Below are 27,710 nucleotides of genomic sequence, written 5' to 3'. Positions count from 1 at the left end.
ATCCGACCTTTTAAGGACACCAATTTTTTTATATATATATAGAGATATATATATCTCTATATATATCTCTATATCTATATCTATATATATCTATATATATATATATATATATATATATATATCTATATCTATATATATATATATATATAGAGATATATATATATAGAGATATATAGATATAGATAGATATATCTATCTATATCTATCTATCTATCTATCTATCTATCTATCTATATATATATCTATATATATATATATATATATATATATATCTATCTATATATCTATATATCTATCTATATCTATCTATATATATAGATATATATATATCTATATATATATATATATATATATATATATATATATATATATAGATAGATAGATAGATAGATAGATAGATAGATAGATAGATAGATAGATAGATAGATAGATAGATAGATAGATAGATATATATATATATATAAATAAATAAAAGAGATTCCATCCGCGTACCACTACAGGGAGCTCACGTACCACCAGTGGTACTGGTACCACAGTTTGAGAACCAGTGGACAGTCATTGATAAGTATCAAGTCAACTGTCAATACTGTTAATTTGATGAATATATCAATTTGTAATATTGATGACTTTTCCCTTTTATAATTGCTATCTTTAAAACGTAATTCATAGTGCGAGCATAATCTTAGTCTTAGTCTTACTCTTGTGGAGTGCAGTCCATGTCCGCTTGGATCCTCACTCTGGTCACATCACTGAGGTTATGACCCGACAACACTGCATGGTTTCTACCGTAGAAAGACACCACACTGGGAGTGATGGAGGAGATCTCTGGTCTCTGACAGTAAAACACACACACACACACAAAGATATCCAGTTTTAATGCATTATCTTTGACTGATGTTTTAATCTCTACTGAATGTGACTAAGGTGAGAATCAGAGGGAAAATGTGTTTGAGAATTAAGGATTAGACTCACAGAAAACTTTCCCCCTGACTCCATCTTTTGGCAAACACTGTCCTGCAGGAGGAAGTTAGGAGAAGAAATGAAGCATGACATTCACTTTGAAGGTTCTATTAAGAGTTGATTCAGGACCTGTTTCAACTAACGTTAGCTTAGCTCAAAAACTGGAAATAATAAGTAAGAAATCAGCTTGCTTTGGGTATATTCCAACAACTATAATATGTATGTAGTATGTGTTTGACGTACAGAAATACAAAATGTGACATTTTGGTTTAACAAGCAGTTAGCTTAACTAATTACTGATCAGCAATAGTTGTGCCCAGTGAAGTGCACTCAGCAACCCCCCCCTGTCCTCGTAGTGAAGGTGACATCTTTGCAAAGTGTCTAAACTCTGAACAACTTTGAGCAGACAGCAATGTGGTGAGTGAGTTAGTAACTAGCTTGCTAACATTAGCTAACAAGACAACATGTAAATAAGAGTTTTGGTGTTGGAAGGCATTTCTTTTTGTAACTTTTGATGGAAGCTAGCAGTTTGTTTCCCCTTTGTTCTAAGATCAGACAAGTGAATCTTTGTATGAATGAAGCGATACATTGGAATAATAATTAATTAAAAATATAATTACATTCCCCACTGCTTGATTTGCCCAGGAACAGCCTTTTTCGCTCCAGCTACATCCGGCACCGATACATTGCCGACACCTGCAAGAAAACAAATGTTATAACCTATTATTACTGTTAACACTCAAGTATAAATCATAATGACTTAACACAAAGACCACAAGATAGTAATACTATATATGCTACCTGATCAGAATCAGAAAAGGGTTTTTGGCCAAGTAAGTAACACTTAGAATTTTAAACTCCTGTGGATTTATGACGACTATTGTTGACTGCTCCTCAGATCTCTGCAGGGTAAATTGAGAAAGCTAGCTGGACTATCTGAATTTTCTCTCACGCGACTATTTTGCAGCGGCTCTGTGCGGAGCTTAGCGCCGTCCATGACGATTGTGATTGGTTTAAAGAAATCCCATTAAACCAGAGCACGTTTTTCTCCATCCTGGAATGTTGTGTGGCCTAGCCAGACCCTCCTCCGCTCCGCAGCGTGTGGATGGTCTGGCAAAGCGAGACTACCTCCTTGCTGCTCCTCCCTCTCATTCCCAATGGATAGAGACGTTATGCTGTGTTTGAAACTTAATTACTCCACTCAAAAGCCGGTTAATTACTTTTATAAAATGTAGGGTTTTTTTGTATCAATTTTTGAAAAACTTGACTGTTGTATCCGAGTTAACTGCTTCTCTAGTGATTATTCTATTACTTTCTTACATCTGTTGTTCTATGTATTGTGTATTTTCTTTCTTTTCGTAACCTTTATATACAAAGTTTTTGATTACTGCCGTGTGTGGGTTAATATGTGTTTGTCTGTTCAGCTTTCAGTTGTATGCATGTGTCTTATGTCAGTTGGATGCCTGAGGTTGAGTTTACAGCTAAAATGTTTATTTGTACTTCTTCACATTGATTCTCAATAGATAAACCTTGGCATGACAGAAATAAAGAATAACCAGATTCCAGAACAAGACAAGGTTACATTCTTTTTTCTGTATAACTGGGTCCTGATAATCAATCTTGAAATAAGTCTTTTGTTTTCCAGCTCTATCTTTTATCATTTATGTTAGACATGATCTGTCTACTTAGATTTCTTTAAAATGGTAGTGGACTTACAGGACAGAAGTTAGCGGTCCCCTGATGTCTGAGCAGTTGGATAGCTTCAGTACTTTAGACAATTGTGTCGTTCCAACTTTAATCTTGACTGTGACATCCAGGCCTGTTAAGTTAAAAAGAAAAAAAAAAAAAAGGTGAATATCAGAATCTTGGCCAGAATTTTCAGCAACACACGTTTTTATGTGACGTCAATATATAACATTAAACAACACAGATTTCTCAACTTCATTTTAGGATTCTTGTGACAGTGAAAGTCATTGATCTTCAGGTTTTAAATTCACTGGATAATGGTATTTATCACATGTCACTGACCTCCAGCAGGAAGTGTGCTTTTAGAAAGTGTGCAGGTGCATTGTGGGAATTGTGGAGGAAGGCCGTCTCTGCTACAAAGCTCACTGGAACTTGCAGAGAATTGACAGGCGAAGTTATACCGCGCCTTCTGGCCCACACTCAGATGTGTCTGGATGTTAAGTGTGATCTGAGAAAGGAAAAATGTGAGTGTTTACAAAAGAAAAAAAAAACGTCACAACTGAATATAGTTAAAAGCCTGTACGTAATCTTTACCTGGCCTGTGCTGTCCTTTACAACTTTGTAGGAAACCATTTTCTGTTGAGAATCGTCAGGAATGGATAACCAGTCTGAATCTTGGCAGTCATCTTCAAATGTGCAACTAGGAGGAGAAAATTATGTTTTAACCAAGTTCACAGTTCTTTGAAGGTGTCACCTGCAGATGTTGTTCCTGACCTTCTTTTAGTGCCACACCAGACACAGTACGGATCCTGTGCAGACCAACAGTCCTGCACATTTGTGTATGTGCTGCACTTTGACACAGGTACACGCTTCATCTAGAACAAAACATAGCAACACTTTAAAATATAGCATTTGTACATGTGATGATAAAATAATCAGAACCATTTAAAGTATTTATAAGCTCCCTGCGTTCATCATGGCCTTACACGTGATATATGCACTATTGTAATGTAACAAAGTACAAATATTTAGTTACTATACTTAAGTAGAATTTTCACGTACCTTTACTTTGTTATTTATGTTTCTGGAAACTTTTACTCCACTACATTTCCCCTCAGCGTTTCTCTCGTTATTTGCAACAACAACAAAATGGTACGTTGGAGTGAAAGATTCTTCCTCACAAACAATGAAAATCTGTTTCTGTTTTTCTCTTTGTTGATGTCAGACTGTGTCACAAACTGTGAATGATGTTTAAGGAGGTGTGGAAACCCTGAATATTATGCTTTACTATAAGGAAGCCACAATACAGTTGATAATCAAAGTTTTTACTTTAACTTCTATTAATTAAGTACATTTAATATCAGAAAATTACCTTTGATACTTAAGTACAGCAAAGATCAGATACTCTAAGACTTTTACTTAATATTCTAAAAGGTGACTTTAACTTCTAACTACTAAGTACTTTATACAAGACTGGATACATGTACAATGCACCCACCTGGTTCTGAAATGGCAGGTACACGTGTTTAAGATCCACTTGATCCAGATGCATTTTGGGAAACACTTGGCGGTCGTCAGAGGCCCTGTAGAGCACTCTGGGACAGGTGGTGTGATAGTTCTTGTCCACAGCAAGCTGACAACAACAACAACAACAACAACAATGTAACTTTGTTATGTTTCTGGTAGACTAAGCTGCTGTGCTGGTAAAGATCAAAGGTTATGGGTGGATTAAAAACTTTTATTGCGTGGAAGTTTGCCAACAAACTAAGCTGGAGAGAGGGAACTCCTCGCCAGAAAATGTTAGTGGGAACAAATAGTTTTTGAATCAATTAATGTTAAAAGGTCAGCAGGCTAACCAACTGTATGCTAGTGTGGTTTGAATTTGGAAGGTAACCTGGATAATATTTATGACTAGACGGTAGGCTTTATAATATTGGCTCAGTTGGTCTTGCCTTACCTCTTGTTTTCACAGTGAGATTCACTTAGTGTTATTTAGCCAGCAAAATTGATTATTTGGCTCTTTCTATTAAGATTTAGCCCAACCCCAAACCATTTTTTTTTCCTTAAAATGATTTGTACATGATATTCAGAACATTAATACTGTAGCAAACAACTAGTTGCTATGTAAAGATACTGTATAGTGGAGTAATGGTGTCCTGAGCAGAGAATGAAGTCACAATCCCTCTGTGTGTGCTGTAATCTGAGCTTCTCTGTTCTTCGCCAAGTGTACATGTTTGTACATGTGGGTGTGACACTACGTTGATATTTCATGAATTGGGGAACTAACTAAATTGAATTCAACCAAGGGTATTATGTACTAGTATACTAGACCTGTACAAACAAAATATTAAGAAAATGATCTGCTGCTGCAATCAATGGCTGTGTTGACTGAGTAGAGGTAGAGTTGCATTTCCTGATGAGTCTGTGGTTCAAGCATCTTATACATGTCAAGCCACTTGCTAATGACCACCACCATTAAGGTTGTTGAGGAACACTTTAGTCCATTGATGCTCTTCAGTCCTAATGGGGACGCTGTGTTGTCCTCTGACAACACCACGAGCTGAAACCAGCGAAAAAACTGTTGCGTTTCTGTCATGATGTCCACATTATGTCACTTCCACTTTAGCATTTATCAATACACAGGTTGTGATGCAACTATATTTGGTGCTGCTCAGGCTAAATGTTTAAGCAGAAATGTCATGGTGTCTCCCTCTTCAGCCTCAGACTCACTCAGTGCATGTCCTGGAGTTTTTCAGGTTCCGTCATGCTTCACATCCCCCTTTCGTGAGTTTACCTCCTCAGGAGATCACCTGACCACTCACTTGTCTGCACAGCTGGACCTAATTTCCTCAGTCAGTCTCATTGTACATGGAGAGCAGCTAGCTTTTAGTTTCCCTAGTGCCTACATTGCCATGCTGCTGTACATGCTTTTTGTCAGTTATCTGTGAGTTTGACTTGCATCTTGCCTCGGTGCCTACCCTCCGGCCTCAGACTACCCATGGATCTGTTTGCCTATTCTGACTGCCCACCTGTTGACAGTTGTTGACTGATGGATATTTAAAGTAAAACTGCCTTTAACTGTTCTTACCCTCTCAAAGTGGCTGCATTTGGGCCCCGCTTCTGGTAAACTGTGACAGGAAATGAATCTTGCACTAGATGTTAAGAGGGAAAGGGTTGAGGCCGAGAGTGGGTATGTTATTGGTCAATAGGTGGCTTTCTGCCAATACGTTTGGTTAAAGTGATTTGACCTGCTCCATTCAACCCTGTACACACCAACACTACCCTGACAGGGAACCTACAATCCCACCACATGATATGTAATGTCAGATTTGATCTCATGATGAAAATGGGCAGATATTAGAGTAATATACCGAGCATGATGATGATTATGGCATTGTTAATTTTTGTTTCTTGTTGAAGTAGTATACTTGTGTATAATTTAAGAACATTAAACTAATTTAGGTCCCATATTGTAAAAAGTGAGACTTATATTATTAGGCAGGTCAAGATGCTTATATAAAAAAATGAGCATTTTATGGTATAAACAAATAATTCTATTTGGTATGTCTGATACTTGACCCCACTCAGGCAAATTCTTACCACCAACAGGTTGCATAGGTTTATACGTATGTTCCAGTTATCTATCTATCTATCTATCTATCTATCTACACCCTCACACAGCATCACACTAACATCTTTAACGACAAAAGGTGAGTGGTCTGCACTTTCTGCATCATTTTTTCTCCAAGCTATCAGCTGTCTTCCCTTATGTGTTACATTTGCCAGCGAGTCAATATCAAAGCTATTCTTCACTGTTAGGCCTCAGCTGCATGGCTGAGAGAAATACACATAGGGGTTTTATGAACACTTGTGAAAGTAAACTCAGCATGAAAGAGCCTATTGTGTCTAGCGGAGTGTTCTCAGACTTCTGCTCAATACTATAATTCATGTGAGTGAGCATGTAGAATGCAGAATCTTTACTGTCATATCAAGAAGATGAACAGAGGATGATTTGATGGAAAAATAGAGGAAAAAAGAAGGGGATGACAGGAAGCTGGCCGTGTTAACCACAACTATTGCAAGAAAGTGGACATTATTTTTTACGCCTTCTGCACTTACGTACATCAACAAAATCACATTATGGTTCCAATTTAAGTTGTAATGGAAGTATTTTGGAGCATATTCCTTCCTCTACAGCATCTTCCTTCTATCATTTAATAAACATGTTTGTTCAGGAAATATATATAATAGGTTTTTGTGACTTTAAATTAATGTATAGATACTAGTTAATAGAACAAAATAGAAATCCGTTTGTTCATGCCATTACCTGTGTCGTTGAAGTACTGATTATTTCAATAATCAATGTGCATCACTTTTTATACACACCTTAATGAGCTGCCCATCTCCGGTCCCAATGAAGAAAACCATCCAGGCCTTCTGTCTCACTGCCAGCACAGAGGTCATGGAGTTCTGCCTGAGGAGCACTGCCTTGGGCTTCAGAATCTTTGGCTGAGAGACAAAAACACATTGATCATCAGATTTGAATCAAACATATATTTATGGATTTCTGAAGAGTAGATCTTTGAAGTACTGATGATATTTGAAGTAGTTTATGAGTAATCAAAGCTCAATTAACTGAATTGCTAGGTCATCAAGTGTACTCACGGTGAGTCATGTTAATACATTTTATTTATCCTTTCACTGGGCCTTTGAATGTGATGTGCAACAGGGAGCTGCTGGCATATGTATTAAATAGTGTCAACTAAAAACAATAATAATTTATGTGGGTACACATCCCAGTCAATATTATTGTTGTAGTCTATCATGTCCAATGACTGAAGCTGCTGTACACCCAACTAGTTTGCTTACCATAAATAATGTTTAGTTTTACTTGGAAACAAAGAAAATGAAATCAATCACTTTAATAATGCTAAACAAACTATACTTTGTTACAATTGTTATCCTCATTTGGAGGCCAACAACTCTCACCATCAACAGTCTAGTGAATTAGACTGTTAGCCTACAGTATTTCATTAAGGATACATACAGTATGGCTAACTAATATTACATATACTAGTAATTAATATGTATCTATGTAGGTGGTCTGAGTGTGTAGTGACAGTGACATTTTAATTATTTGACCTCTCACCTTCTAAAGACATAAAACCTAAGGAATACAGTTTTGCTTTGATTGTGTAATATGTCAAGCTTCAGTCAGCAAAACCCCAAAAAGTCCTTCCTCAATAATGCTGTCATCAGCGAACATGATTGCCCTTTGATAACAACTTTTTTTGTCATTGTGGAAATGAAGATTTAGAAAACTTTCCTGGGAAAAACGTTAATAATGTGAAAAAGTATTACAGTAAGTCCCAAATTATTTTAAAATAAAAATTGAGACAGGTTTCCTAGCATAATTTTTAACTTCTTAGAACTTTACTCATTCATTTCACTCTTAAAGCACTTTTAAAACTGTCATTAGAATATGAAACAGATAATAATAATTATAATGAAATTATAAAGTATAAATTATAATTATTATTATTGTTATTATGAGTAGGCCTTGTATAATGTATTTATGATCGTTACAGAAATGGAAATATTGAATCATGACATTGCATAGAGTGAAATATTTTCTCAGTGCCGGAAATTAGCCCATTTAATGTGTTTCTAGTTTTGTAACTTTTAAAATCAAAGAATAATGAAGTGGTCTGACTTCCTGTTGATGCAGAAGGCAGATGTAGATTAAACTACAGTCAAAGTTGGAAACATCCAATCACTCAAAAATCTGTTTAATTTAAAACACAATGACCCACCGGTGATCTTATCCTGTCAGGGCTGCAGACACTGCAGAAGTCCGGATCTGCATCAGTGTCTCCGGTGAGAGGAGGGCTGATGTCAAACAGTAGCAGCTCTGTGTCGGTGGGTCCTCCGTCCACACTGAACACGCCGCTCCAGAGCACCGGCGGCCCGCCCGGGATCAGGGAGGAGGCGAGGAGTCTGCTGCCTTTACCACCATCAGAGATGCTGAGGGTCGCGCCCCGCAGCGACCTGAGAGTCTCCGCTTTGTTTGTTTTGCCCTCGAGCCAAATGAGACGGACTCTGTTACTTGTGTCACTTGAGGGCAGGTTAGAGAAAAGATAAATGGTTGAACTGATCTGAAATCCATCCACAAACTCCGCACTGCCTGTAGGACGTTTGATCGAATAGGAAGAGAACTCGCTAATATAGGAAAATATAGATCCGTGTTGCTTGTTATCCGTATTAATAAGTTTTACCGCTTCTGATTCCGAGAAGCAGCTGCTCTTTGTGGATTTGTCTTCGTATTGCTGTATGGCAGTCAGAATGTAAGTCTCGGTAGTTTTCTCCTCCACATTCACCAGGAAGCCGATGGATGCGCTGCTGCGCCTTGTGGATCCCACTTGGATGTGCTCCATATACTGCACATTTGAAATGTTCTTCAGGTCCAGCACCTCGCAGTAACCGCACTCGATCACACCGCAGCTGATCAGAGTTTCATTCTCAACAAAAGGCAACAACATGTTGACGCTGAAAGTCGCGTTCCGCTCATCCGTCTCAGAAACCCGGGAAAACTGCGCATCATCCGTCTGATACCCGCCCTTCAGGATTCCTCTCTGACTCAGACTCTGGACCAGAGTCAGGTCGTGGCTCAGCTGGTACAGCGTCTCCGCTGTAGCGACGTAAACCGTGTCGGTGGCCACAGCGAAGTGGCGGATGTCTCCATCAAAAGTGAAGCCTCCATTCTCCTCCAGGCACCTTCCCGGTTCTCCCCAGACAATGAACAACAGAGCCGGCAGCAGGATCATCTTCTTGCAGTGATGACAGCAAAATGCTCACACATAGACGGTCTTCATGGCACTCTGCTCTCCTCCACAGTGTCACTGGTGTCGTGCGTAAAAACGCAGAGCGCGTCTGTTGAAAAGAGAAGTGCTGAAAGTGGGAGGGAGCGCGCGCAGCGAAACCGAAAACTAAAATTTCTGAGATACGATTTTGCAACATTACTGTTTCACACAGCTGTATTTGTCCCACGTTTATCACGTTTTCAAACCAAGTCTATACAGTTTTAGTCCAACCATAGAAGCCGTGTGTGCATTGATGTGACATCCAGACGATGACAGCATCCAGCTGAATGAAAAGCGTTTGATTAATACTTTCATCACATGATATCTACCTCGAGAACCAAAAGCCGGGGCAATACACCAACGCTTAATCAGGCAACAGGGAGTTCTGATTGGGCCGCTATTATAAATCCATATACGAGTACGGTCCCTAACCATAATTTACATGTCACATTTGATTCTCAGCATCTTCAAGTCATTTAACATCTCCCGTTCAGCAAAGTGACAGTAGGCTACAGTATGATTGAGTGTCGGTTACACAGAATTATCAGGTAACCATTTTAGACTAAAATATGAAACTTTCCGCATGTTGAAACTACAGTACCGCAGATTATATCCAGTGTCTTCTGGGTGACATCTAGTGACAGCTTTGGGAAGTTCTTTCTTCCAGTTGAATGTCATTGAACAGTTGAATGCAAATAGATGTGACACTACTTGTTGGAATCATTGGTTACTACATTGACAGTGACGACCAGACAGATGGGACACAACAAATGTTTTGTTTACTACTGACTCATAACCGAGACTGTCCTACATCACAAGAATGTGACAAAAAGAATGGACTCTTGCTTTTGCACACTATGACCAAAGAAACGAGAAATCCGTCATATCAGAGAGAAAACAATTGTTTTCACCAACGTACACGGACCACCTAGCCTTAACTTACGTTTTTGAATTTGTCTTCGTGTTATAGGCTGCTGCTTGAGGATGGTTGGTAGTGTGAGTGGGAAGAAAGGATCAGCATTCAGGCGTTGATTTTCCAGATACAAAAGGGTAAGAAAAAGTTTTGATTATGCCTCTTGAGAGCGTAGCCTACATTTGATAAATATTTTTTTTTCGGTACAAGTACAATTGTGTCGGCTACCATTTAGCTCTAAATCAGGGGATTGGTCCCACCTGGGTCACTAATTCCAGAGTTACCTCCTGATTGGCTACAGACAGCAGGTGACAGCGTTTTGTCTACTGTGGAGGGTTTTTTCTTCTCATTAATAAATCTTTTTCACAGCAGACATGTTGACATGTCATAGTAGGAAAATCACAGGTGTATTCAAAACCATTAATGATGGCTGCATTCCACTTAGGGACCGTTCGGTATTTATGGAATGGACCACCGGAGGAAAATAGGGGAGGGTCATGTCTTTTTATATTTTGCTGAGGGGAGGGTCAACCAACATGTTTTAGTCTGGGTGGGGGGGTCACCCAACTTTTTTATTCATGAAAAGAGCAAAATTTCAAAGTGGCTTGTTTGGTGCATATTTATCCGTGTAGCTCTCAGTCTCGGCCCCCTAGCAGATGGGTCTGACCGCATATACGGAGTTTGCTGGGGGGGGGGGGCAGGAGGAGCACTGTCCCCTGGTGGCTCAAACAGGTAATTGCATTGTTTACAAAATTAGTAGAATAATTACATCTGGCATGACCAGATATTAAATAAATATCTTAAATAACACAAAACAACTAAATTGTGATAGGTAATACATCTGATTTCATATACTGCTTTAGTAAAAAAAATATTATTACCTGGCTGACGATGGGAGCAGCAGGACGCAAAAAACAAAAATTACTGTTGCACTAGTCTGGACATCTTGCCGTGCCAACCTTCAATAAAGGTTTCCTAAATGCCATGTATATATATGTGATGTCAGCTTACTAATTGATTGCGGGTTTTGTGTAGATTTGGACTTGTACACGTTTATTCCACTTTGTTTAAATGGCGAAGTGGAGAGGCCTCGTTCACCTGTTTGGAGCTGGCTGGTGAATGTGACGCTCATATCGGCCTTGCTGGATACACCGTGACTCTGTTTGTGGATCTACTGATCGCTGTGGATTACTTTTTTTTTTCGTGTCATTGGATTACGGCAAAATACGGATCTTTTTTCTTAACGTGTCTAAATGTTTTATGGTGTGACTGCACTTGGTTTCTGCGTTTGGAGAGGCTTCTCAACAGACTGTAGGCCCAACACTGATTGTTCACTGTTACATTTTAGTTGAATTTAAGAGTGTCTATTGCGTTCCAAAACAGCCGTGCCGCGATTGGATTTCATAAGGGCGAATTGTTAAATTGTTACAATGTAACTTAAAAACTTTAAAAATAAACATGTGTGTTTTGGAATATAATGTTCAGCTTCGGCAGCTTTACCTATGTGCTAAAATATACAATGACGATAGTGACAAGTCCATAGCAACCAGTGTTGAATTGGTTAGCCTATATCCCAGCGTCCTTTGCTGAATGGTCTCAATGTTTTATTGTTTTATTTCATTTGAATACTAGTTTACTAGAGGAGTAACTTAGTATTTTAGGTAATGCAGTAATGCATGAAGTGTGCATTTAGTTTCCATGCTTACTGTGTTTCCACAACAATATTAGTGAGTAAATCTACTGAAATGGCCACCACACCATAACAGAGGAGTGTGATGTGTAAGATGAGAATGCAGAGGTTAACTCATGTATGTCATGGTTGTAAAAAACAAGTGGTATCTGTACTTCTTTGTTAAGTGCAAACTTGTACGGGAGGGGAGGGTCATTAATTTTTTTCAATTCGTTTTAGAGGGTCATAGGAAAATTAAGAATGATAAGGGGAGGGTCGCGTCTTTTTAGGTTAGAGGCCACAAAACTCCTCCGGTGGCCCCTTAATTAAATAACGAACAGTCCCTTAGGAGAGGCCCTGGTATTGTGCATGCTGACTCACTGAAATAGCTTACTGGGACACTTGATGGAATTGAGCCATCGTTAAGCTTATCAATTTCAGCTGTGAAAAAGGTCCATTGTTTGCAGATAACTTAATGAAATTATGTGTTTCTCCTTTTTGTGGCCAGTCTGAATACTTTTTTGGTTTACGCTTTATATTACAACCCGCAACATAGGCTACCAATACTGATATGTAGGTACTGGGGAACAAGATATGAAGGTATGGAATAAGGGGGTAACAATTGGGTTCTTACAAAGAACTTATACTGTAGTTTTTTTTTTTTTACCTAGCCTACTGGGTACCTATACTGTAGTTATTTTGGACCTATACTAGGTACTTCAAACTGTAGTTATTTTTTGCCTACTGTTACCTATACTGTAGTTATTGTTTTACCTACTGAGAGTACCTATTAGTTATTTTTTTACCTACTGGGTACCTTTTCCTATATTGTAATTATTTGGTTCGTGGGTACCTATACTGTAGGCTAATTATTTTTACCTACTGGGTACCTATACTGTTGTTATTGTTTACCTACTGGGTACCTATTCTAATATTACAGGGTAAATGCACTGAGCAATATTCTGGACATTTAGGAGGAATTTAGAGATACATTATACTGTAGTTATTATGTCACTACTCTACATTCTATTAGACTAAGTTTACAAGGTAGGCTACAGTATGACCATAACACTGAGCAAAAATCTGAACACCCGGCCCACCTTCTACTGCTAAATGACCATCCCCGCCCACAAACGACCTGCTGATGTTTTTTTCTTCTCACAACTTTACATTTGTTTTGTGGTCAAAACAATCATACTAAAAAATAACTGAGCGTGTTGAACGATGTTGTAACCTTATGTTACCCACCAAGCATTACCTAACGTTACTTGTCAACCAGCACATATTACTGTGTTGCAAAGTGGCATGTAATTAATCACAAAATGATGCCATGTGGCAAAAAAAGCAGTGTTATGGTTGAGTATTTCTGTGAATGATTTACAATTACTCTCGAACGTATCATCTGGGTTCCCATGTTTTGACAGAAGTTACGAGTAACTAGAGGGTGAAAGGTTATATGACGCCACTGACAGGCGACTAAAGGAAACGTCCCGTGTCAAAAATAAAATAACAGATTTCTCTGGGTTTAAAATTTGGTGGACACATTTGGGATAGTGTAAGAACACAACTCATAAAAATATATAACGTAGGTATTGTCGTTTTTAGACATTTTAATGCAGAAATGTTACATATTGTAGGGACTAAATAAACAGTCTTAAAGGAATACGCCACCGTTTGTTGAAATAGGGTTTCACTGTCTCCTCTATATTTATATAGGTGGGCAAACGCATTTTTGTCTCAGTGCATGCATTGTCTTAGTCCGGCAGCGCCGGCGCTAGCTTAGCTTAACGTAGTCAATGAGAGAGCCAACAACAACAAAAAACAACATAATTACTTCTTGTGGCCTGCGTATTCACAACGAGTACAAATAGCAATGCTGATTAGACTAGACGATTTCCTAGGCAGATATTGACTTGGGACTATTGTAAATAACCATATGTATATTTTGTTACAAAATATAGTGACTGTCTTTTATTTTGAAATTTTTTATTGAAATGGATTTCCGGTCTAAAGCTACGCGCCTTTGTTTTTTTTTGCTTTGGAAGCACGCGCGTCTGTTCATAGCAGGTAGCTCATTCCAAAAGAAAATGGCAATAACTTTGACACGGAGCCCATGGTAAACAACAAATTCATTCTTGCAGCCCTTCCGAAGAGGCAAAAGGTTTGTTTATTCAGTTGAGATTGAGCATTTTGCCTGTTAATGTTGGTTCTGCACAAATGTAAGACAGCATGTGATTGTGAACAATGTTAACTGATCGGTTACATGATTTTGTATACATTTCAGCTCTTACGTTGGTGACATGGTGAACGGATTATGGTTCATAAAGAATTAAACATCATGAAACCATCAGTAAAAGTCTCATCCTTGTTCGGGGGGTATGCTACAGTAAGAGCTTCACCTCAGTGTGCTAATGTTACATCGAGCTGCCCGTGAATGTTAAGGACAACGGCAACAGCACAGGCAGCGAGCTACAACAACACGGAAAATGGACGGCATCGAAGAGCAAACACGTAAGCTACAAACCGAAATCAATGAAATGAGAGCTTTATTACATCAAGGAGATACAGAGAGCATGTCAAGGCAGGAGTTAAAGGACGATATTGAACGCAAAGAAAAACAATTAGCTGAATTGCATAAAATGGAGGCTGCGACTGAGTTATCATTACCCAGGCGTTCAGAGCGGCCTAGTGTGTTAACGGAGAAAATGCTAGCCTACCAAGAAGACGAACTGATAAAAAAAGACAATAAACTGCTGAGTCTTTATGAACAATGGAAAGGGCTAATCAGAACATCCAGAGAAAGTCTGAAGACTGACTTATCAGAGCACAAGTTGTGTGAAATGGCCGACGATATTGAAAAGGGTTTGAACAACATGATGAAGGTGTATAGTGAAATAAGGGAGCGTACTATGCCACCCCCTGACACAAGACGCAAAATGGACTCTTGTGAAGCAGTAACTAAGGACATTATGAAAATCCTTAATGAACGTATAACAGCAATCAATGGTGATTTTGAAGCAGATAGAGAAAGGCAACGCCTTCATCAGCTACTGTCACACCAGTACGCCCACTCCATCTACGGTACCACCTCTCAGTCTAGCGTCGGAAAGCAGTCTGACACGTCAAGCATCACAGCCAAAAGGATTGATGCAGCTGCGGAGTTGGCTGCAAAGGAAGCAGAATATAAAATTGTGCAGGAGGAAATTAAACAAAAGGAAAAAATGAAAGATATAGAATCTGAACTTGGGCGCTTAAAGGCAGAAAGGGAAATGCAAGCTGCTCGCGCAAAACTTGAGATCTACGACAGAGAAATGAACATGGATATGGATCATCAGCAAATAAAACCGAACAATATGACTTGCTCTGTTGACCATCAATCTGTTCATGAAGCACTAGCTCCCTCTAGTGGTTTACCTCCATTAATGCCACAAAACAATGTGTCTATTCATATGTCAAATCACACTGTGAACAATCCAAACCCTCAAATCGTCACTCCTGCACCTCCCACAGACATTTCCCAATTGGCCCAAGCAATTCAAAACAGTATAGCCATAAACAGAATCCCAGTGCCAATGCCCACAGTGTTCAGCGGAGATCCAATTAACTACATTGAATGGAAAGCTTCATTCTCTTCACTTGTAGATTGCAAAGGGATCTCACCTGCTGATAAGCTTCACTTGCTCAAAAGGTACGTCACAGGCCCAGCACAAAAATGTCTTGAGGGCACGTTCTATCGCAGTGATGAAGAGGCATACAGGGATGCATGGCAGAAACTTGAGCAACGTTATGGACCGCCTTTTGTTGTGCAAAGAGCTTTCAGAGACAAACTGGCAAAATGGCCTAAAATAAGCTCAAAGGATGCAGAAGGATTAAGGACCTTTTCAGACTTTCTAAATGCATGTCTCCAAGCCACACCATATGTAAAAGGCCTAGAGATACTAAGTGACTGCGAGGAAAATCAAAAATTGCTGCAGAAAGTTCCCGATTGGCTGGCAGCCTGTTGGAATCGCCATGTCACAGTTACACTTATGGACGGCAAGGATTTCCCCTCTTTTAAGGACTTTGCACAATTCGTGACAGTCGAGGCAGAGATCGCATGCAACCCGGTCACTTCTTCATATGCTCTTCACTCATGCAGCTCATCCTACGAGAAAAGGACCACAAAGGACTTTAAACCAAACAGATCCACACAAGTCTTCACAACACAAACCACAGTACAAAACAACAAGGCAAGGACAAGCAACACAAAATGAAAGGTACCCTGCATGTTTTGCAAAGATGAAAAACACCAGTTGTCAAAGTGCCCTAACTTTTTAGATCTGCACTTAGAAGAGAAGCGCACATATGTTAGGGACAATAAACTGTGCTATGGATGCCTAAAGGTAGGCCATAACGCCAAAGATTGTTGTCATCGCCACACTTGTGACATTTGCAAAGGAAGGCATCCCACTTGTCTGCACAATGACAATCACAAGGCATATGAAAGGTCACGAAGCTCTGACAACACCGCTCCAAGCTCTCCAAATGAAACCACGTCAGTCACAGCTCTCAACGTTACTAAGGTGGGCCAGTCTAGTAGCACATCTATGATCGTTCCTGTATGGGTAACATGGCCCCACCTGACAGAAATTGCTGATAATATGCCACCTCTTCTGAGTTGTGATTTTGGACTCCTTATCGGATTTAACTGTCCCAGAACTTTAGCTCCAAGACAAGTTCTACTAGGAGAAGGTGAGGAGCCATATGCCATCCGCACAGATCTAGGGTGGAGTATCGTTGGAGGCTCCACACCAGCGCTCAATGAAACTCAGTCAAGTTTGTGTCATAGAGTCACAATAAAGGAATTACCCCCTGTAACTCCCATGGACGTGATTAGTGTGCTAGAGTCAGATTTTAAGGACACAAAAGCAAGCGACAAAACGGTCTCACAAGAGGATCTCATCTTTTTGGACAAGCTTAAGGAGGGAATAAGGAAAAGCGAACAAGGACACTGTGAGATGCCTCTGCCATTCAGACAAAGGCCACACTTACCCAATAACAGAAAGCTTGCTGAAATCAGACTCGAACACTTAAAGCGAAAGTTCAACAAAGACGAAAAGTACAAAAGAGACTATATAACTTACATGAAAGACATTATTGAGAGGGGTGACGTCGAAGAAGTACACAATGAAGGAACACAAGGTGAACAATGGTACATTCCCCATCACTGGATTTATCACCCCAAAAAGCCAACTAAACTTCGTGTTGTTTTCGATTGTTCAGCCAAACACAAGGGTCTAAAGAGTCTAAACGAACATCTTCTCCAAGGGCCAGACCTGATTAACAATCTAACAGGCATCCTTCTACGGTTCAGACAACATTCTATTGCTCTAATGTGCGATATAGAGAAGATGTTCCACCAGTTCCACGTCCAGCGGTGCGACAGAGATTACCTGAGTTTTCTGTGGTGGAAAAACGGCAACACAGATACACAGCCACGAGTATACAGAATGAAGGTACATCTTTTCGGTGCAACATCATCCCCAGGCTGTGCGAATTACGGACTAAAGTATTTGGCTAAAGAATACTGTCACACACACCCTGTAGGATCTGAGTTCATGGAAAAGGACTTCTATGTGGATGATGGAGTTACAAGCACAGACACAGTTGAAAAGGCAATACAGCTTGCAAAAGAGGCCACAGAGATATGCAAGCAAGGAGGGCTCCGTCTGCATCCTTGTTCGGGGGGTATGCTACAACTATATTGGGAAGAAGCACAGCCGAAAGCACTGCTACATGGGCGCAGAGATCACGCAGCACCAGAAACCCCCCAATTTCCGTCAACATACCGGCGTGAATACTAGACAGTGAATGGTGATTAACATAGCGGATTTTGTGAGAGATGAAGAGGATGACTTCTCAGACAGTCAAGATCCAGAACCATACCTCTACGAACCAGAGTTTTCAGAAGAGGAGCTGCGTGCTTTGGAAATAGAATGACAGGAGGAGGAGGTTGCGATCGCTCCACAGCCCGAGGACGTGAGGATGAGAGGCAACATGAACTGGTGGTGTGAGTGTGGGGAAATATGCCAACCTATGCCGACTGAAATAGAGTGTCTGTGCTATGGAGAGTGGGACAAGGTACTGCCATTGATGACCAGGCTCAACGTGTCAGATCAAGATGAGCATGGCCGCAGTACATTGTGTCACAGCTACCGAGGATTTCTCGGCATTGATCCATCCTACAGTCCTTGACTTTTTTTCCGGTGCGATAAAGTCAACTGAGAAAAACGCAGAATGGACCCAATAAACAGATGTCCACAGAGTAAGTGATTACTGTAAACATGACACATGGTTATTTTACGGCATAGATCGATCCATATTAGACCTGTACTCACACAGAGTTGCTGCGTGATATCTCTGCGCCAAGTAGCATTGCTTCGGCTGTAAGCTACTTCCACCCAATATAGTCCCAAGTCAATATCTGCCTAGGAAATCGTCTAGTCTTAATCTGCATTGCCGTTTGCACTCGTGAATACGCAGGCCACAAGAAGTAATTAGGTTGTTTTTTGTTGGCTGACTTTTAATCACGACATGCTAACTGGCAACAAAGGATTCCATTGACTACGCTAAGCTAAGCTAGCACTCATGCACTGAGACAAAAATGCGTTTGCCCACCTATATAAATATAGAGCAGACGGTGAATAACCCTATTTCAACAAAAGGTGGCGTATTCCTTTAAGAAAACACCTATGAGAACAAACATTAAAAACAACAGATTATCTAAGTACGCTGGACTGTACCAACGGTCATCTAACATTACATCACTCAAGTCTCAAGTAAATATGAAGTTACAGCTAGTAAAAAAAAAATCTGTAAAAACCTCAAGTTGTGGTTTCGCACATGGTTATGTACCTGACTCTGTTATGTTATGTACAAGGTTATGTACCTGACTATTTCTTGGCTTGTCACAGTGACTTCCTGGAGTCAAGGTTGCAAAGGAAGACAGTTAAGTCACATTAAATCTGTTTCCCAAATCAGTTTGTTTTCAATCAAGTCCAGGCTGCATATTCATATTTTGTATTCATCTCTTGGAGTAAGTTTCCAATTCAAATATTCAACTAATAATTTACAATCATACATCTAAGGTAAAACCCAGAATAAAGATTTGAAACATTTAAGGAAAAAAAACACAGGTACAATGTAACAATAACTGAGAAGAGGGCCAAATGGAAATACAATTAACATAAAAAAGAAATAAGGGGACTTTGTGGACTAGACTCTAGAGGTTTAAGATGCTGACCATTTTAATGCAATGTCCCCAGTTTGAGTCTCTCTAATATACTCCGTACCTAAAAAATGCAAAAAGTACCCTTTAATTACCCAAGTAAAAGTCCCTAAACCCTGATTTCTATGCCTGGACACACATTTAAATTATTGTGGCCAAGATACAACTATACCTGAGTTAAATACCAAAGGCGTTATAAGATACTGTAAAAGCAAAATACTAAAGAGTGCTGGAAGCCCTCCTACACTCCCTGTATAGTTAAGGTTGCTTCCCTCTACATCATTTTGGGACCCAAGATTGAACTTTACCCCGGTAGAATAAAAAGTATAATGTCTATTTTGATAACGGAGAAGCAAAACATTCACAAGGTTTGGCATGATGGTCCCAGCTTGTTCGTTTTAGCAGTGAGCTTCCTTTGCCATAGACAGATAGCCACCAATACTGAAAGACAAACACAATTACGGTTGTAATATATTTTCTTCTTCTGATTTAAATGTCAGACAAATGGCATTTAATCCAGAAAATGGCAACAAAAAGGGAAATGTCTGATGTTTGACCTAGATGGGTTTTAAGGCCACAACCAGTGATTTTGGACTGAACCCGCAAAGGTGCATATTTTGGATTCATATTCAATATCTTGAGCATTTTGCTCGGTGAGATGATCTACGTATATCCTGTTCCCTTATTGCTCCAGTCTTGTTCTAGTTGTGAGCTGCCAGCTCTTGTTTTGACAACTCTTATCTGCGGACTTTCTGCCTCAGCCCGTTGGCTTTACTTGCAGAAACAGACTCTCCTCACATTGCTTCCCGTTATTAGCTATAAGGTAAAGACTGTTTCTACTCTTTCTGCTTTAAAGTCCTCCTTCCAGTACTACACATATCAGTCAGGGTGAAAAAGCTTCTCAGTTTGTATTTTTTACCACTATGGGGTGCCTAGATTCTATTGAAAGTGGTAGAACACCAGCATTGAACATACACAATCATCATCAAAAATTGTTACAATAATTCAAGTTGAGGTTTTCACAAACACCGGAGTCGAACTGATGCAATAAATGCAGCCTTCATCATATATTTATCACAGTATAAATCACTTTATCAATCAAGCCTACTTTGTGTACTTACCCAACATAATACAGGGTATCAGCAGAAAACGCAGTATATTAAGGACCAGATGTACTAAAGATGGAGGTCCGAGCGTTACTGTCTTGTCACCATACTTTATCTGGAAAACAATACCATCACAGCTATTAGAAAAGGAATTTTACACTGGGACATCTCACGAGAGCAGATATTCACTATGTATATAATTACTACTTTGAGGTAAACATCACAATTTGAAAGCCATTGTGGGGAAACTAATATACTTCTGAGGACTTTGCTGTGATATACTGTAATCTGGTGCTGTGACCCACCTTTATTCTGTCTACAATCACAACTGTAAATTGGTGCAGTTTGAATGAAAGATTTACCATTAACTGCTGAAAGTTAGCGTTGGCTGTCCTTTGAATCTCACAGATGAAAAAGTCAGTCTCATTACTGGTTTCTTTGGTTACCATGATGCAGGGGTGTTTTTTTTCTTCCTCAACGCCCCACACCTCCAACTCTGCTATGGTCATCTCCAGTTTGTCTGCCTTTTTCTGAAATAAAAACCGAAACAAACACTGACCTTTTATGTATTCATGTCCTATATTTGTGCATGTGTGCTATAAATATGCATTACCTGTATGGTGATGCGCACATCGTCCCCTGTCCTTGTGGATGTGAAGCTAGTGAACTCAGGCTCTGGATAGTAGGTCATTGGTAGGCAGGCCAAGGTTTCATTGGCTACTTTCAGAAACACAGTGCTAGTAGAAATCCCTTTTTCAGCTGCAGGTGTGTCATAGATGAGACTCTGCAGAAAGTTTGAAAAACATTCTGTGTTATATATAATATACCATAATCTGTAAATGGCATAACATGACATGGTTAAGATGGTGACATGGTAAACTAAGCACTGTAATGTAACGTGACAATTATACAGCATAATACAATATAACAATGTTACACTGGTTGATGTAAAACATATGCTAATACAACATAAGTCATTAACAGGATGCCAAATAAGATAAAATATTAGATGATGTAACATACTGCAGCATAACAAAAAGAACATGTCATAGCATGACGTGACAGGTAATGTGTAACAAGAGAGCATTATATATGACTTGCTTCACTCTGCAAGTTTTTGCATGTGTATTGAAGCTTGTGACTACAATGTAATGTATTATACTTAATGTAGTGTTACATGACAATAATTTGGCATGCTGTGATATAACATGACAATGTACTGTAATGCAGCACGATATGATTTGACATGACATAATTAATATAAGACAAATATAATACATTGTGGCATATACAGACCAACCTGATTGTTCCTGTTTCTGGGAGGTCTGACTTCCTGCGGGGCGTGGCTGTGCATGACCCCTTCCACAAACTCCAGGTGGGATCCCATGAGTGTGATCTTCCTCTTCCCACTACAGGACACAGAACAGCAGCCAATCAGAAAATAACTAATTTAATACAGATTAAATACCAAAGAAAGGTTGTTTTTGTTTACAGCCTGATATGATGGTAAAAACACATCTGTGACTACCACCTTTATATAAGGGTTAGGCTACCTACATATGAGAATTTAAGTTTAAATCTCTCATTGTGGTCCCTGGAAGCTTCAGTGTTCACTACAACTTACAATATGACTGGACAAAAACATGCTGAAAATGTAAAAAAACAACATTAAAAAGTTTAGCTAACATAGAGCAAAGGTTGGAATGTGTTATAAAACATTAAGATCATCACTCAAATGTTGAGATATTCTGCCTTGGACCAAAGTGTTCGACTGGCTGAAAGACAAACCAATAGCCATTCTAAACCAATACAGACTGCTGACTAGCACCCTAGTTTAAACATTTTGCATCACAACCACCAGAACAATGAAGAGAGCACAATAGAAATCTGTGTAGGCTTACTGGTGGTTGTAAGTGACAAACCACCATACTGGAAACTGTAATGTTATCACTTTGAAGAAGGGCTGAGTTTCTGTGCAATGGTGCGTGGTGAGATGATGACTTTAGGTAAAAGCTCTGTGGTTCTCAAAGTGCTCTTATTATGCTCATTTTCAGGTTCAAAATTGTATTTACAGGTTGTACCAGAATAGGTTTACGTGGTTCAATTTTCAGAAAACACCATATACAGTATTTGTTGTACTGCACATTGCTGCAGCTCCTCTTTTCACCCTGTGTGTTGAGCTCTCTGTTTTAGCTACAGAGTGAGACATCTCACTTCTGTTCCATCTTTGTTGGGAGTCGCACATGTGCAGTAAGGACTGCTAGCTAGTCAGTTGCAGAGTATGAGGGAGTGCCATGCTAGCAGTTAGGCGAGCATTATAACATGTGTTACAAAGTGGAGCACGTTTGTCTCTGAAGTAAAGGCTGGACTACAATAGAGCTGTTTGGAGCAGTTTGTGAACAGTGTTTTGTCTGGAAGATGGTAAGTCCCTTTGGGGTGGACTTTGGGCTTTTTCACTTTGTAATGTGCGCAAAAAGATATATAACACAAAGGAAAGGGACACAGCCAAAAAGCATAATATGAGCACTTAAAGTTAAAACTTATCGCCTTTTTATGTTAACAATATGAATAATTTTATGATAAATGCAATGGTCTACATCATGGTTATCTTTTAAGACCACATTTCCCATCAACCCATGTGTGCTTTATAATGCCTCACTATTGAAAGGGGCTGCAGATTCAGAAGCTGATCCCAGTGATGGTCTTGTTTGTTCATAATCATTATTCTACTGTTTCAATAATGATTAGGTTGGGATTTATTGATCGCAGCATGCTGCACGTGCCACTTCAAATTCATTGTCCGATTGTCCTGCTGAAAGAAGCTTTTCTTGTTCCATCTCCAAAAAAACTCAGCACTCTTTTGCTAATAGTTTTAATATTTTTACACTCCTCCACTCAGCACTAACTTTTTTATATTTAGAATAATGTGAGAAAGAAATCTTCACGATAAATAGTTATTGTTAAAAGCATTGGCAAAAGGCTAAAGTAGTCACGTCTTATCCTCAAAAAAGCTTTTATCAAACTCTTAACTTGTGTGTTGGGAAATAAAAAATGCCAACAAATCCAGTCATACCTGATCCAGGTGCTGCTTGGTACAATGTGGGCGCAGGATGGGGATGACCGGTAGGTGATTGTAGCATTGCCATGGCAACTACCGTCTGGGAGGAGAACACATACTTTGACCACGCCTTTATTATCGGCACTGGGAATGTGGAACGTCAGTTTCACACCAGTGTTGCTCCACACAGGAGATCTGATCAGAGCACACAGACAGACAGAGAGAGAAATCAGTTAGGCTCGGTGACAATTACGTTCCATGTCTTTTCCTGACCACTTTTCCTATATATCTAATATATAGTCACTATATATACACAGTATATGACTATATGTTTAAAATGTTTCTGAAACTGTGTATTTTTTTATCTGATGATCAGAAATGACCTGTAACAACAAATGAGACAAACAGTGAAAAGGACACTATTTTTATATAGGTTTTATTAATGCCTTTGCCCAGGTCCGATTTTTCCTGCGATATCACAAAATGATTTACGGCAGGTAGACGGCGCTACAGTAACACATTCTGACGGCTCACAGATTTTGCATAACACCAGAAAAGCCTGTGTTAGTGAGTATGCAGGTAAAAGGTAGCAGGAGATTTCTTTATATAGGCCTAATTGTCTTTTAATTTCAGAAGTTATCTGTTGTAGTTATGGCTGATACTGGGGCAGGACCATCACAGAAAAAAAAGGAAATTAAACAAAGAACAACTAAAAGCTAAAAGGGAAAGTAAAAGACGACGGGTGAAACCCCAAGTCAATCTCGATCGGGCTTTCAACAGATGGAGACAATTACGGGATTGTAAATGATTCAAAATCCACCCCAAATTGGCCCTCAGGTATGTAATCATGTCTACTTTATTCATAAAAATAACTTTGTGCAATGTGGTTGTATGTCAGTAGCCAACATTAAATGTATTCAAAGGGAATTGGGGGAAAACAACTGCGGTGCAAGCAGAATCCAACTGCACTTACGCTCGGTTACGTAATTATGCGACTGTGGATGTTATTGACGTAGATCTGCTATGGTGTTCCCAAGGTGGATAACAAAAAGTAGTCTCATTGCGATAAAGACCAACTTTTTGGAGGGAACAAAACAATAAAATAAGCAGACCTTATGGATCAGAATCTCACTGATAGTCTGTGTAGCACAATCAGCTTTTACATCACAAATCCAGCCTCTGGCTTTAGGAAATAGCAGTGCACATCAGATTGGCTGAATATCTTTTAGGAATTGGGAATTCCTAATGAGTGGCATAACAGGATTATTCTATGAAATGTAAATTTAAACAACCTCTAAACTGACTCACTCTTGTGGAGTGCAGTCCATGTCCGCTTGGATCCTCACTCTGGTCACATCACTGAGGTTATGACCCGACAACACTGCATGGTTTCTACCGTAGAAAGACACCACACTGGGAGTGATGGAGGAGATCTCTGGTCTCTGACAGTCACACAGTCACACACACACACACACACACAGTCACACACACACACACACACACACACAAACACACACACAGTCACACACAGTCACACACACACACACACACACACACAACTGTGAATGAAGTATGAAGCTCAGACTTTGAATGTGTGTGTAAGAAGAGGTTCAGACTCACAGAAAACTTCATCCCTGACTCCATCATTTGGCAAACACTGTCCTGCAAGAAGAGGTGAAATTTAGCAGGTCTACATTATGGCTGCAACAGGAAATTAGCATAAGCAAAAGAGTTAGACGAGAAGATAAACATACGTTTCCTCTCTGCATTCAATACTGAGAAAGTTGTGTTTTAGACTAGCGTAACACAAACACTAGATATGGGGAAACAGTTAGCCTCATTTAGGTAGGTTCCAACAACTCCCAAGCTGTATAATTTAGATGTCTGTTAATGGTGTAGAAATTAAATAAAAAATGAAATAGCTTTGTTTAACGAGCAGTTAGCGCAGACATCCTGTCCTCAAACAGTAATTGAGCTGTGTCAGCTATCGCAAAACCGAGTGGACAGTTATTGTATTGGTACCTCATAGCTAGCAAGATACTGTTTGTAGATAAGAAAGTAAACAAGATTTTTTTTTATGTTGCTGCAAGGCATTTAAAATTTTTTTTTTTTACTTTTGATAGAAGCTAGGCGGTTTAGCCTGTTTCCCCTTTGTGTTAAGGTGAATGTGTTAGCAAACAGAACACAACATTTACACATTGAGGATAAACAGAGCAGTATTAGCATTCATTTGGAGTTGTGTTTGTTTTCACCTGACAATGTAAGTCCAATATTTACTCTTCTTTAGGCTCTATTTTGCTCTCCACCAACTCCTGAGGGAAATATCGGGCTCTTTAGCTTTTAAATGCTCTACTATGATAAGCTAGTTGCTAACTTTGTCTGCTGTTTGCTGCTGGGCAAGTAATGTACAGTGGGTCTATGAGAACTTAACTAAATGATTATCAAAATAAAGTGGTCTTCATAGTCATATTGTCTCATAATTAATATGGTGATGTTGTGTTGATGTTCAAATGTAGCATGTGTGAATTTGGCATTTATATAGCTCTTGTATAAAGCCTGGAGAAGCCCATGTTAGATAAGAAATTTGAAAGATTACTTTCATAGCTCCTTGATTTGCCCAGGAACAGCCGTTTGTGCTCCAGCCACATCCAGCCTCGATACACTGCCGACACCTGAAGGTAAAACAAATGCTATCATCGCCGATCAAGATCCACATCAATATAACACTTTTATATGAATTACAATGACTTTTTTGTGTTATTAGTGGTGTTATTATTTAAATCAGTCCTTCCAGAAAAATTGAGTTTTTTTGTGATTGTTGCGGGCAAAAATCCTTGATTATGCGGCACGTTTTCTTAAAAAATGCGATGGAATATGCGGGATATTTATGCAATTTTATGCGATGAAATTGCGGGAACTTGCAAAAATTGCGGGAACTTGCAAAAATTGCGGGAACTTGCAAAAATTGCGGGAACTTGCAAAAACTGCGATTTCATCACGGCTTCATCGCGGGGTTTGCAGCTTTTCGATGATGTTCACGTCACGTAATTACGTCACTTCATAACGTTCCCATGGCAACAGGGGAAAATGGCTGCTCTTGTGTGAAGTAAACGCAACATTTTTCAACTTTCTATATGTAACTTTTTTTCAACGAAAATATGGGGATTATGAAATCATGCAAGCCCCGCATATTTTGTGCGGAAATCGGCAATTTATGCGCCGAAAGTGCGGCGTATTTGAAAAAATGCGGCCCCCGCATAAATATGCGGACTTTGGCTGATTATGCATTGAATTATGCGATCGCATAATCGCGTTTTTCTGGAGGGACTGTTAAATAGATTAGATTTCTTGAGAATGGTTGTGGACTTACAGGATAGAAGTTGGCAGTCCCTTGATTTCAGAGCACTTGGTTAACTTCAGTTGTTCCAACAACTGCGTTGACCCAAGTGTAATTGCTGCTGTGACTGCCAGGCCTGACATGCAAATTATACATTGAATACTGCAGTAAGAAAAACTTGGTCATACTTTTCAGGGATACATGTTAATGCAATGCAACAACATATACTGTGAGGCATCTCAGATTTGTAAACTAGTAGAGATTTTTACACCTGCTGCATATTCCACACCAGGCCTTTATCACTGTTTTTTTGTTTGTATTGTGTTATTGTCGGCATGTTGCAAATCACTAAGCATGACTGCTTAGTGGAAATATAGAATTTGCCCCTGTGATAATGCTAGTTTCTGCTGCCCTTAATATGGCAAATCTTTAATTTGACTAGCCTAGCCATGTCTTGTGTTTGTCATTGGCTAGTTTTTAGCGGGAGCGTATTTATGTTCCCAGGGTTCTATGTTCCCCAGCTCACTATCCTCTTTTTTTTTGGGTAAAGATTTTTTTTTTTACTCAAAATATTCTTTGGGCATTCAAAAGTCACTGACCTCCAGCAGGAAGTGTGCTATCAGAGACAATGCAGGTGCATTGTGGGAATTGTGGAGGAAGGCCGTCTCTGCTACAAAGCTCACTGGAACTTGCAGAGAATTGACAGGCGAAGTCAGACCGCGCCTTCTGGCCCACACTCAGATGTGTCTGGATGTTAAGTGTGATCTGAGAAATATAGAATGTGAGTGTTTACAAAAGAAAAAAAACAACAGTCACAACTGAATATAGTTAAAAGCCTGTACGTAATCTTTACC

At 39.4% G+C, this 27,710-nt stretch overlaps 2 protein-coding genes across 4 annotated transcripts in view; both read right to left on the bottom strand.

The window, feature by feature from the left end:
- plxnc1 (plexin C1) overlaps positions 1-27,710 on the bottom strand; it is a 59,770-nt gene that overhangs the window by 28,801 nt on the left and 3,259 nt on the right. Inside the window, exons 2-11 of one of the 2 annotated variants that reach the window (XM_031306249.2) lie at positions 8,460-9,274; positions 7,033-7,155; positions 4,145-4,279; positions 3,421-3,521; positions 3,241-3,346; positions 2,989-3,154; positions 2,677-2,779; positions 1,581-1,656; positions 973-1,014; positions 699-832 (exon numbers count right to left, since the gene is read on the bottom strand). In XM_031306249.2, coding sequence (XP_031162109.1) covers positions 699-832; positions 973-1,014; positions 1,581-1,656; positions 2,677-2,779; positions 2,989-3,154; positions 3,241-3,346; positions 3,421-3,521; positions 4,145-4,279; positions 7,033-7,155; positions 8,460-9,274 — 1,801 coding nt within the window. Of the gene's footprint in view, positions 1-698; positions 833-972; positions 1,015-1,580; positions 1,657-2,676; positions 2,780-2,988; positions 3,155-3,240; positions 3,347-3,420; positions 3,522-4,144; positions 4,280-7,032; positions 7,156-8,459; positions 9,758-27,710 lie in introns of those variants that run through there. The other variant, XM_035996168.1, reaches the window with a different exon arrangement.
- Positions 18,630-26,179, bottom strand: LOC116054620 (plexin-C1-like). Of its 2 annotated transcripts, XR_004896066.1 has the most exons (10): positions 26,116-26,179; positions 25,140-25,181; positions 24,828-24,961; positions 23,535-23,714; positions 21,762-21,870; positions 21,075-21,245; positions 20,824-20,991; positions 20,481-20,576; positions 19,243-19,800; positions 18,630-19,026 (listed from the first exon to the last, which is right to left on the bottom strand). XR_004896066.1 is itself a non-coding variant. In XM_031306260.2 (9 exons), exons 1-9 carry the CDS (start codon positions 26,119-26,121, stop codon positions 19,717-19,719), a joined length of 990 nt encoding a protein of 329 aa, XP_031162120.1. In that variant the 5' UTR covers positions 26,122-26,179; the 3' UTR covers positions 18,630-19,716. The 2 variants fall into 2 exon arrangements, 1 of the variants encoding a protein (XP_031162120.1); XM_031306260.2 differs by having other exon boundaries at positions 18,630-19,800.

This window comes from Sander lucioperca, chromosome 20, assembly GCF_008315115.2.
Source record: "Sander lucioperca isolate FBNREF2018 chromosome 20, SLUC_FBN_1.2, whole genome shotgun sequence".
Classification (NCBI taxonomy): Eukaryota; Metazoa; Chordata; class Actinopteri; order Perciformes; family Percidae; genus Sander; species Sander lucioperca.
The sequence above is the reverse complement of the archived record's forward strand: the minus strand, read 5'-3'. Positions and strand labels throughout refer to the sequence as shown.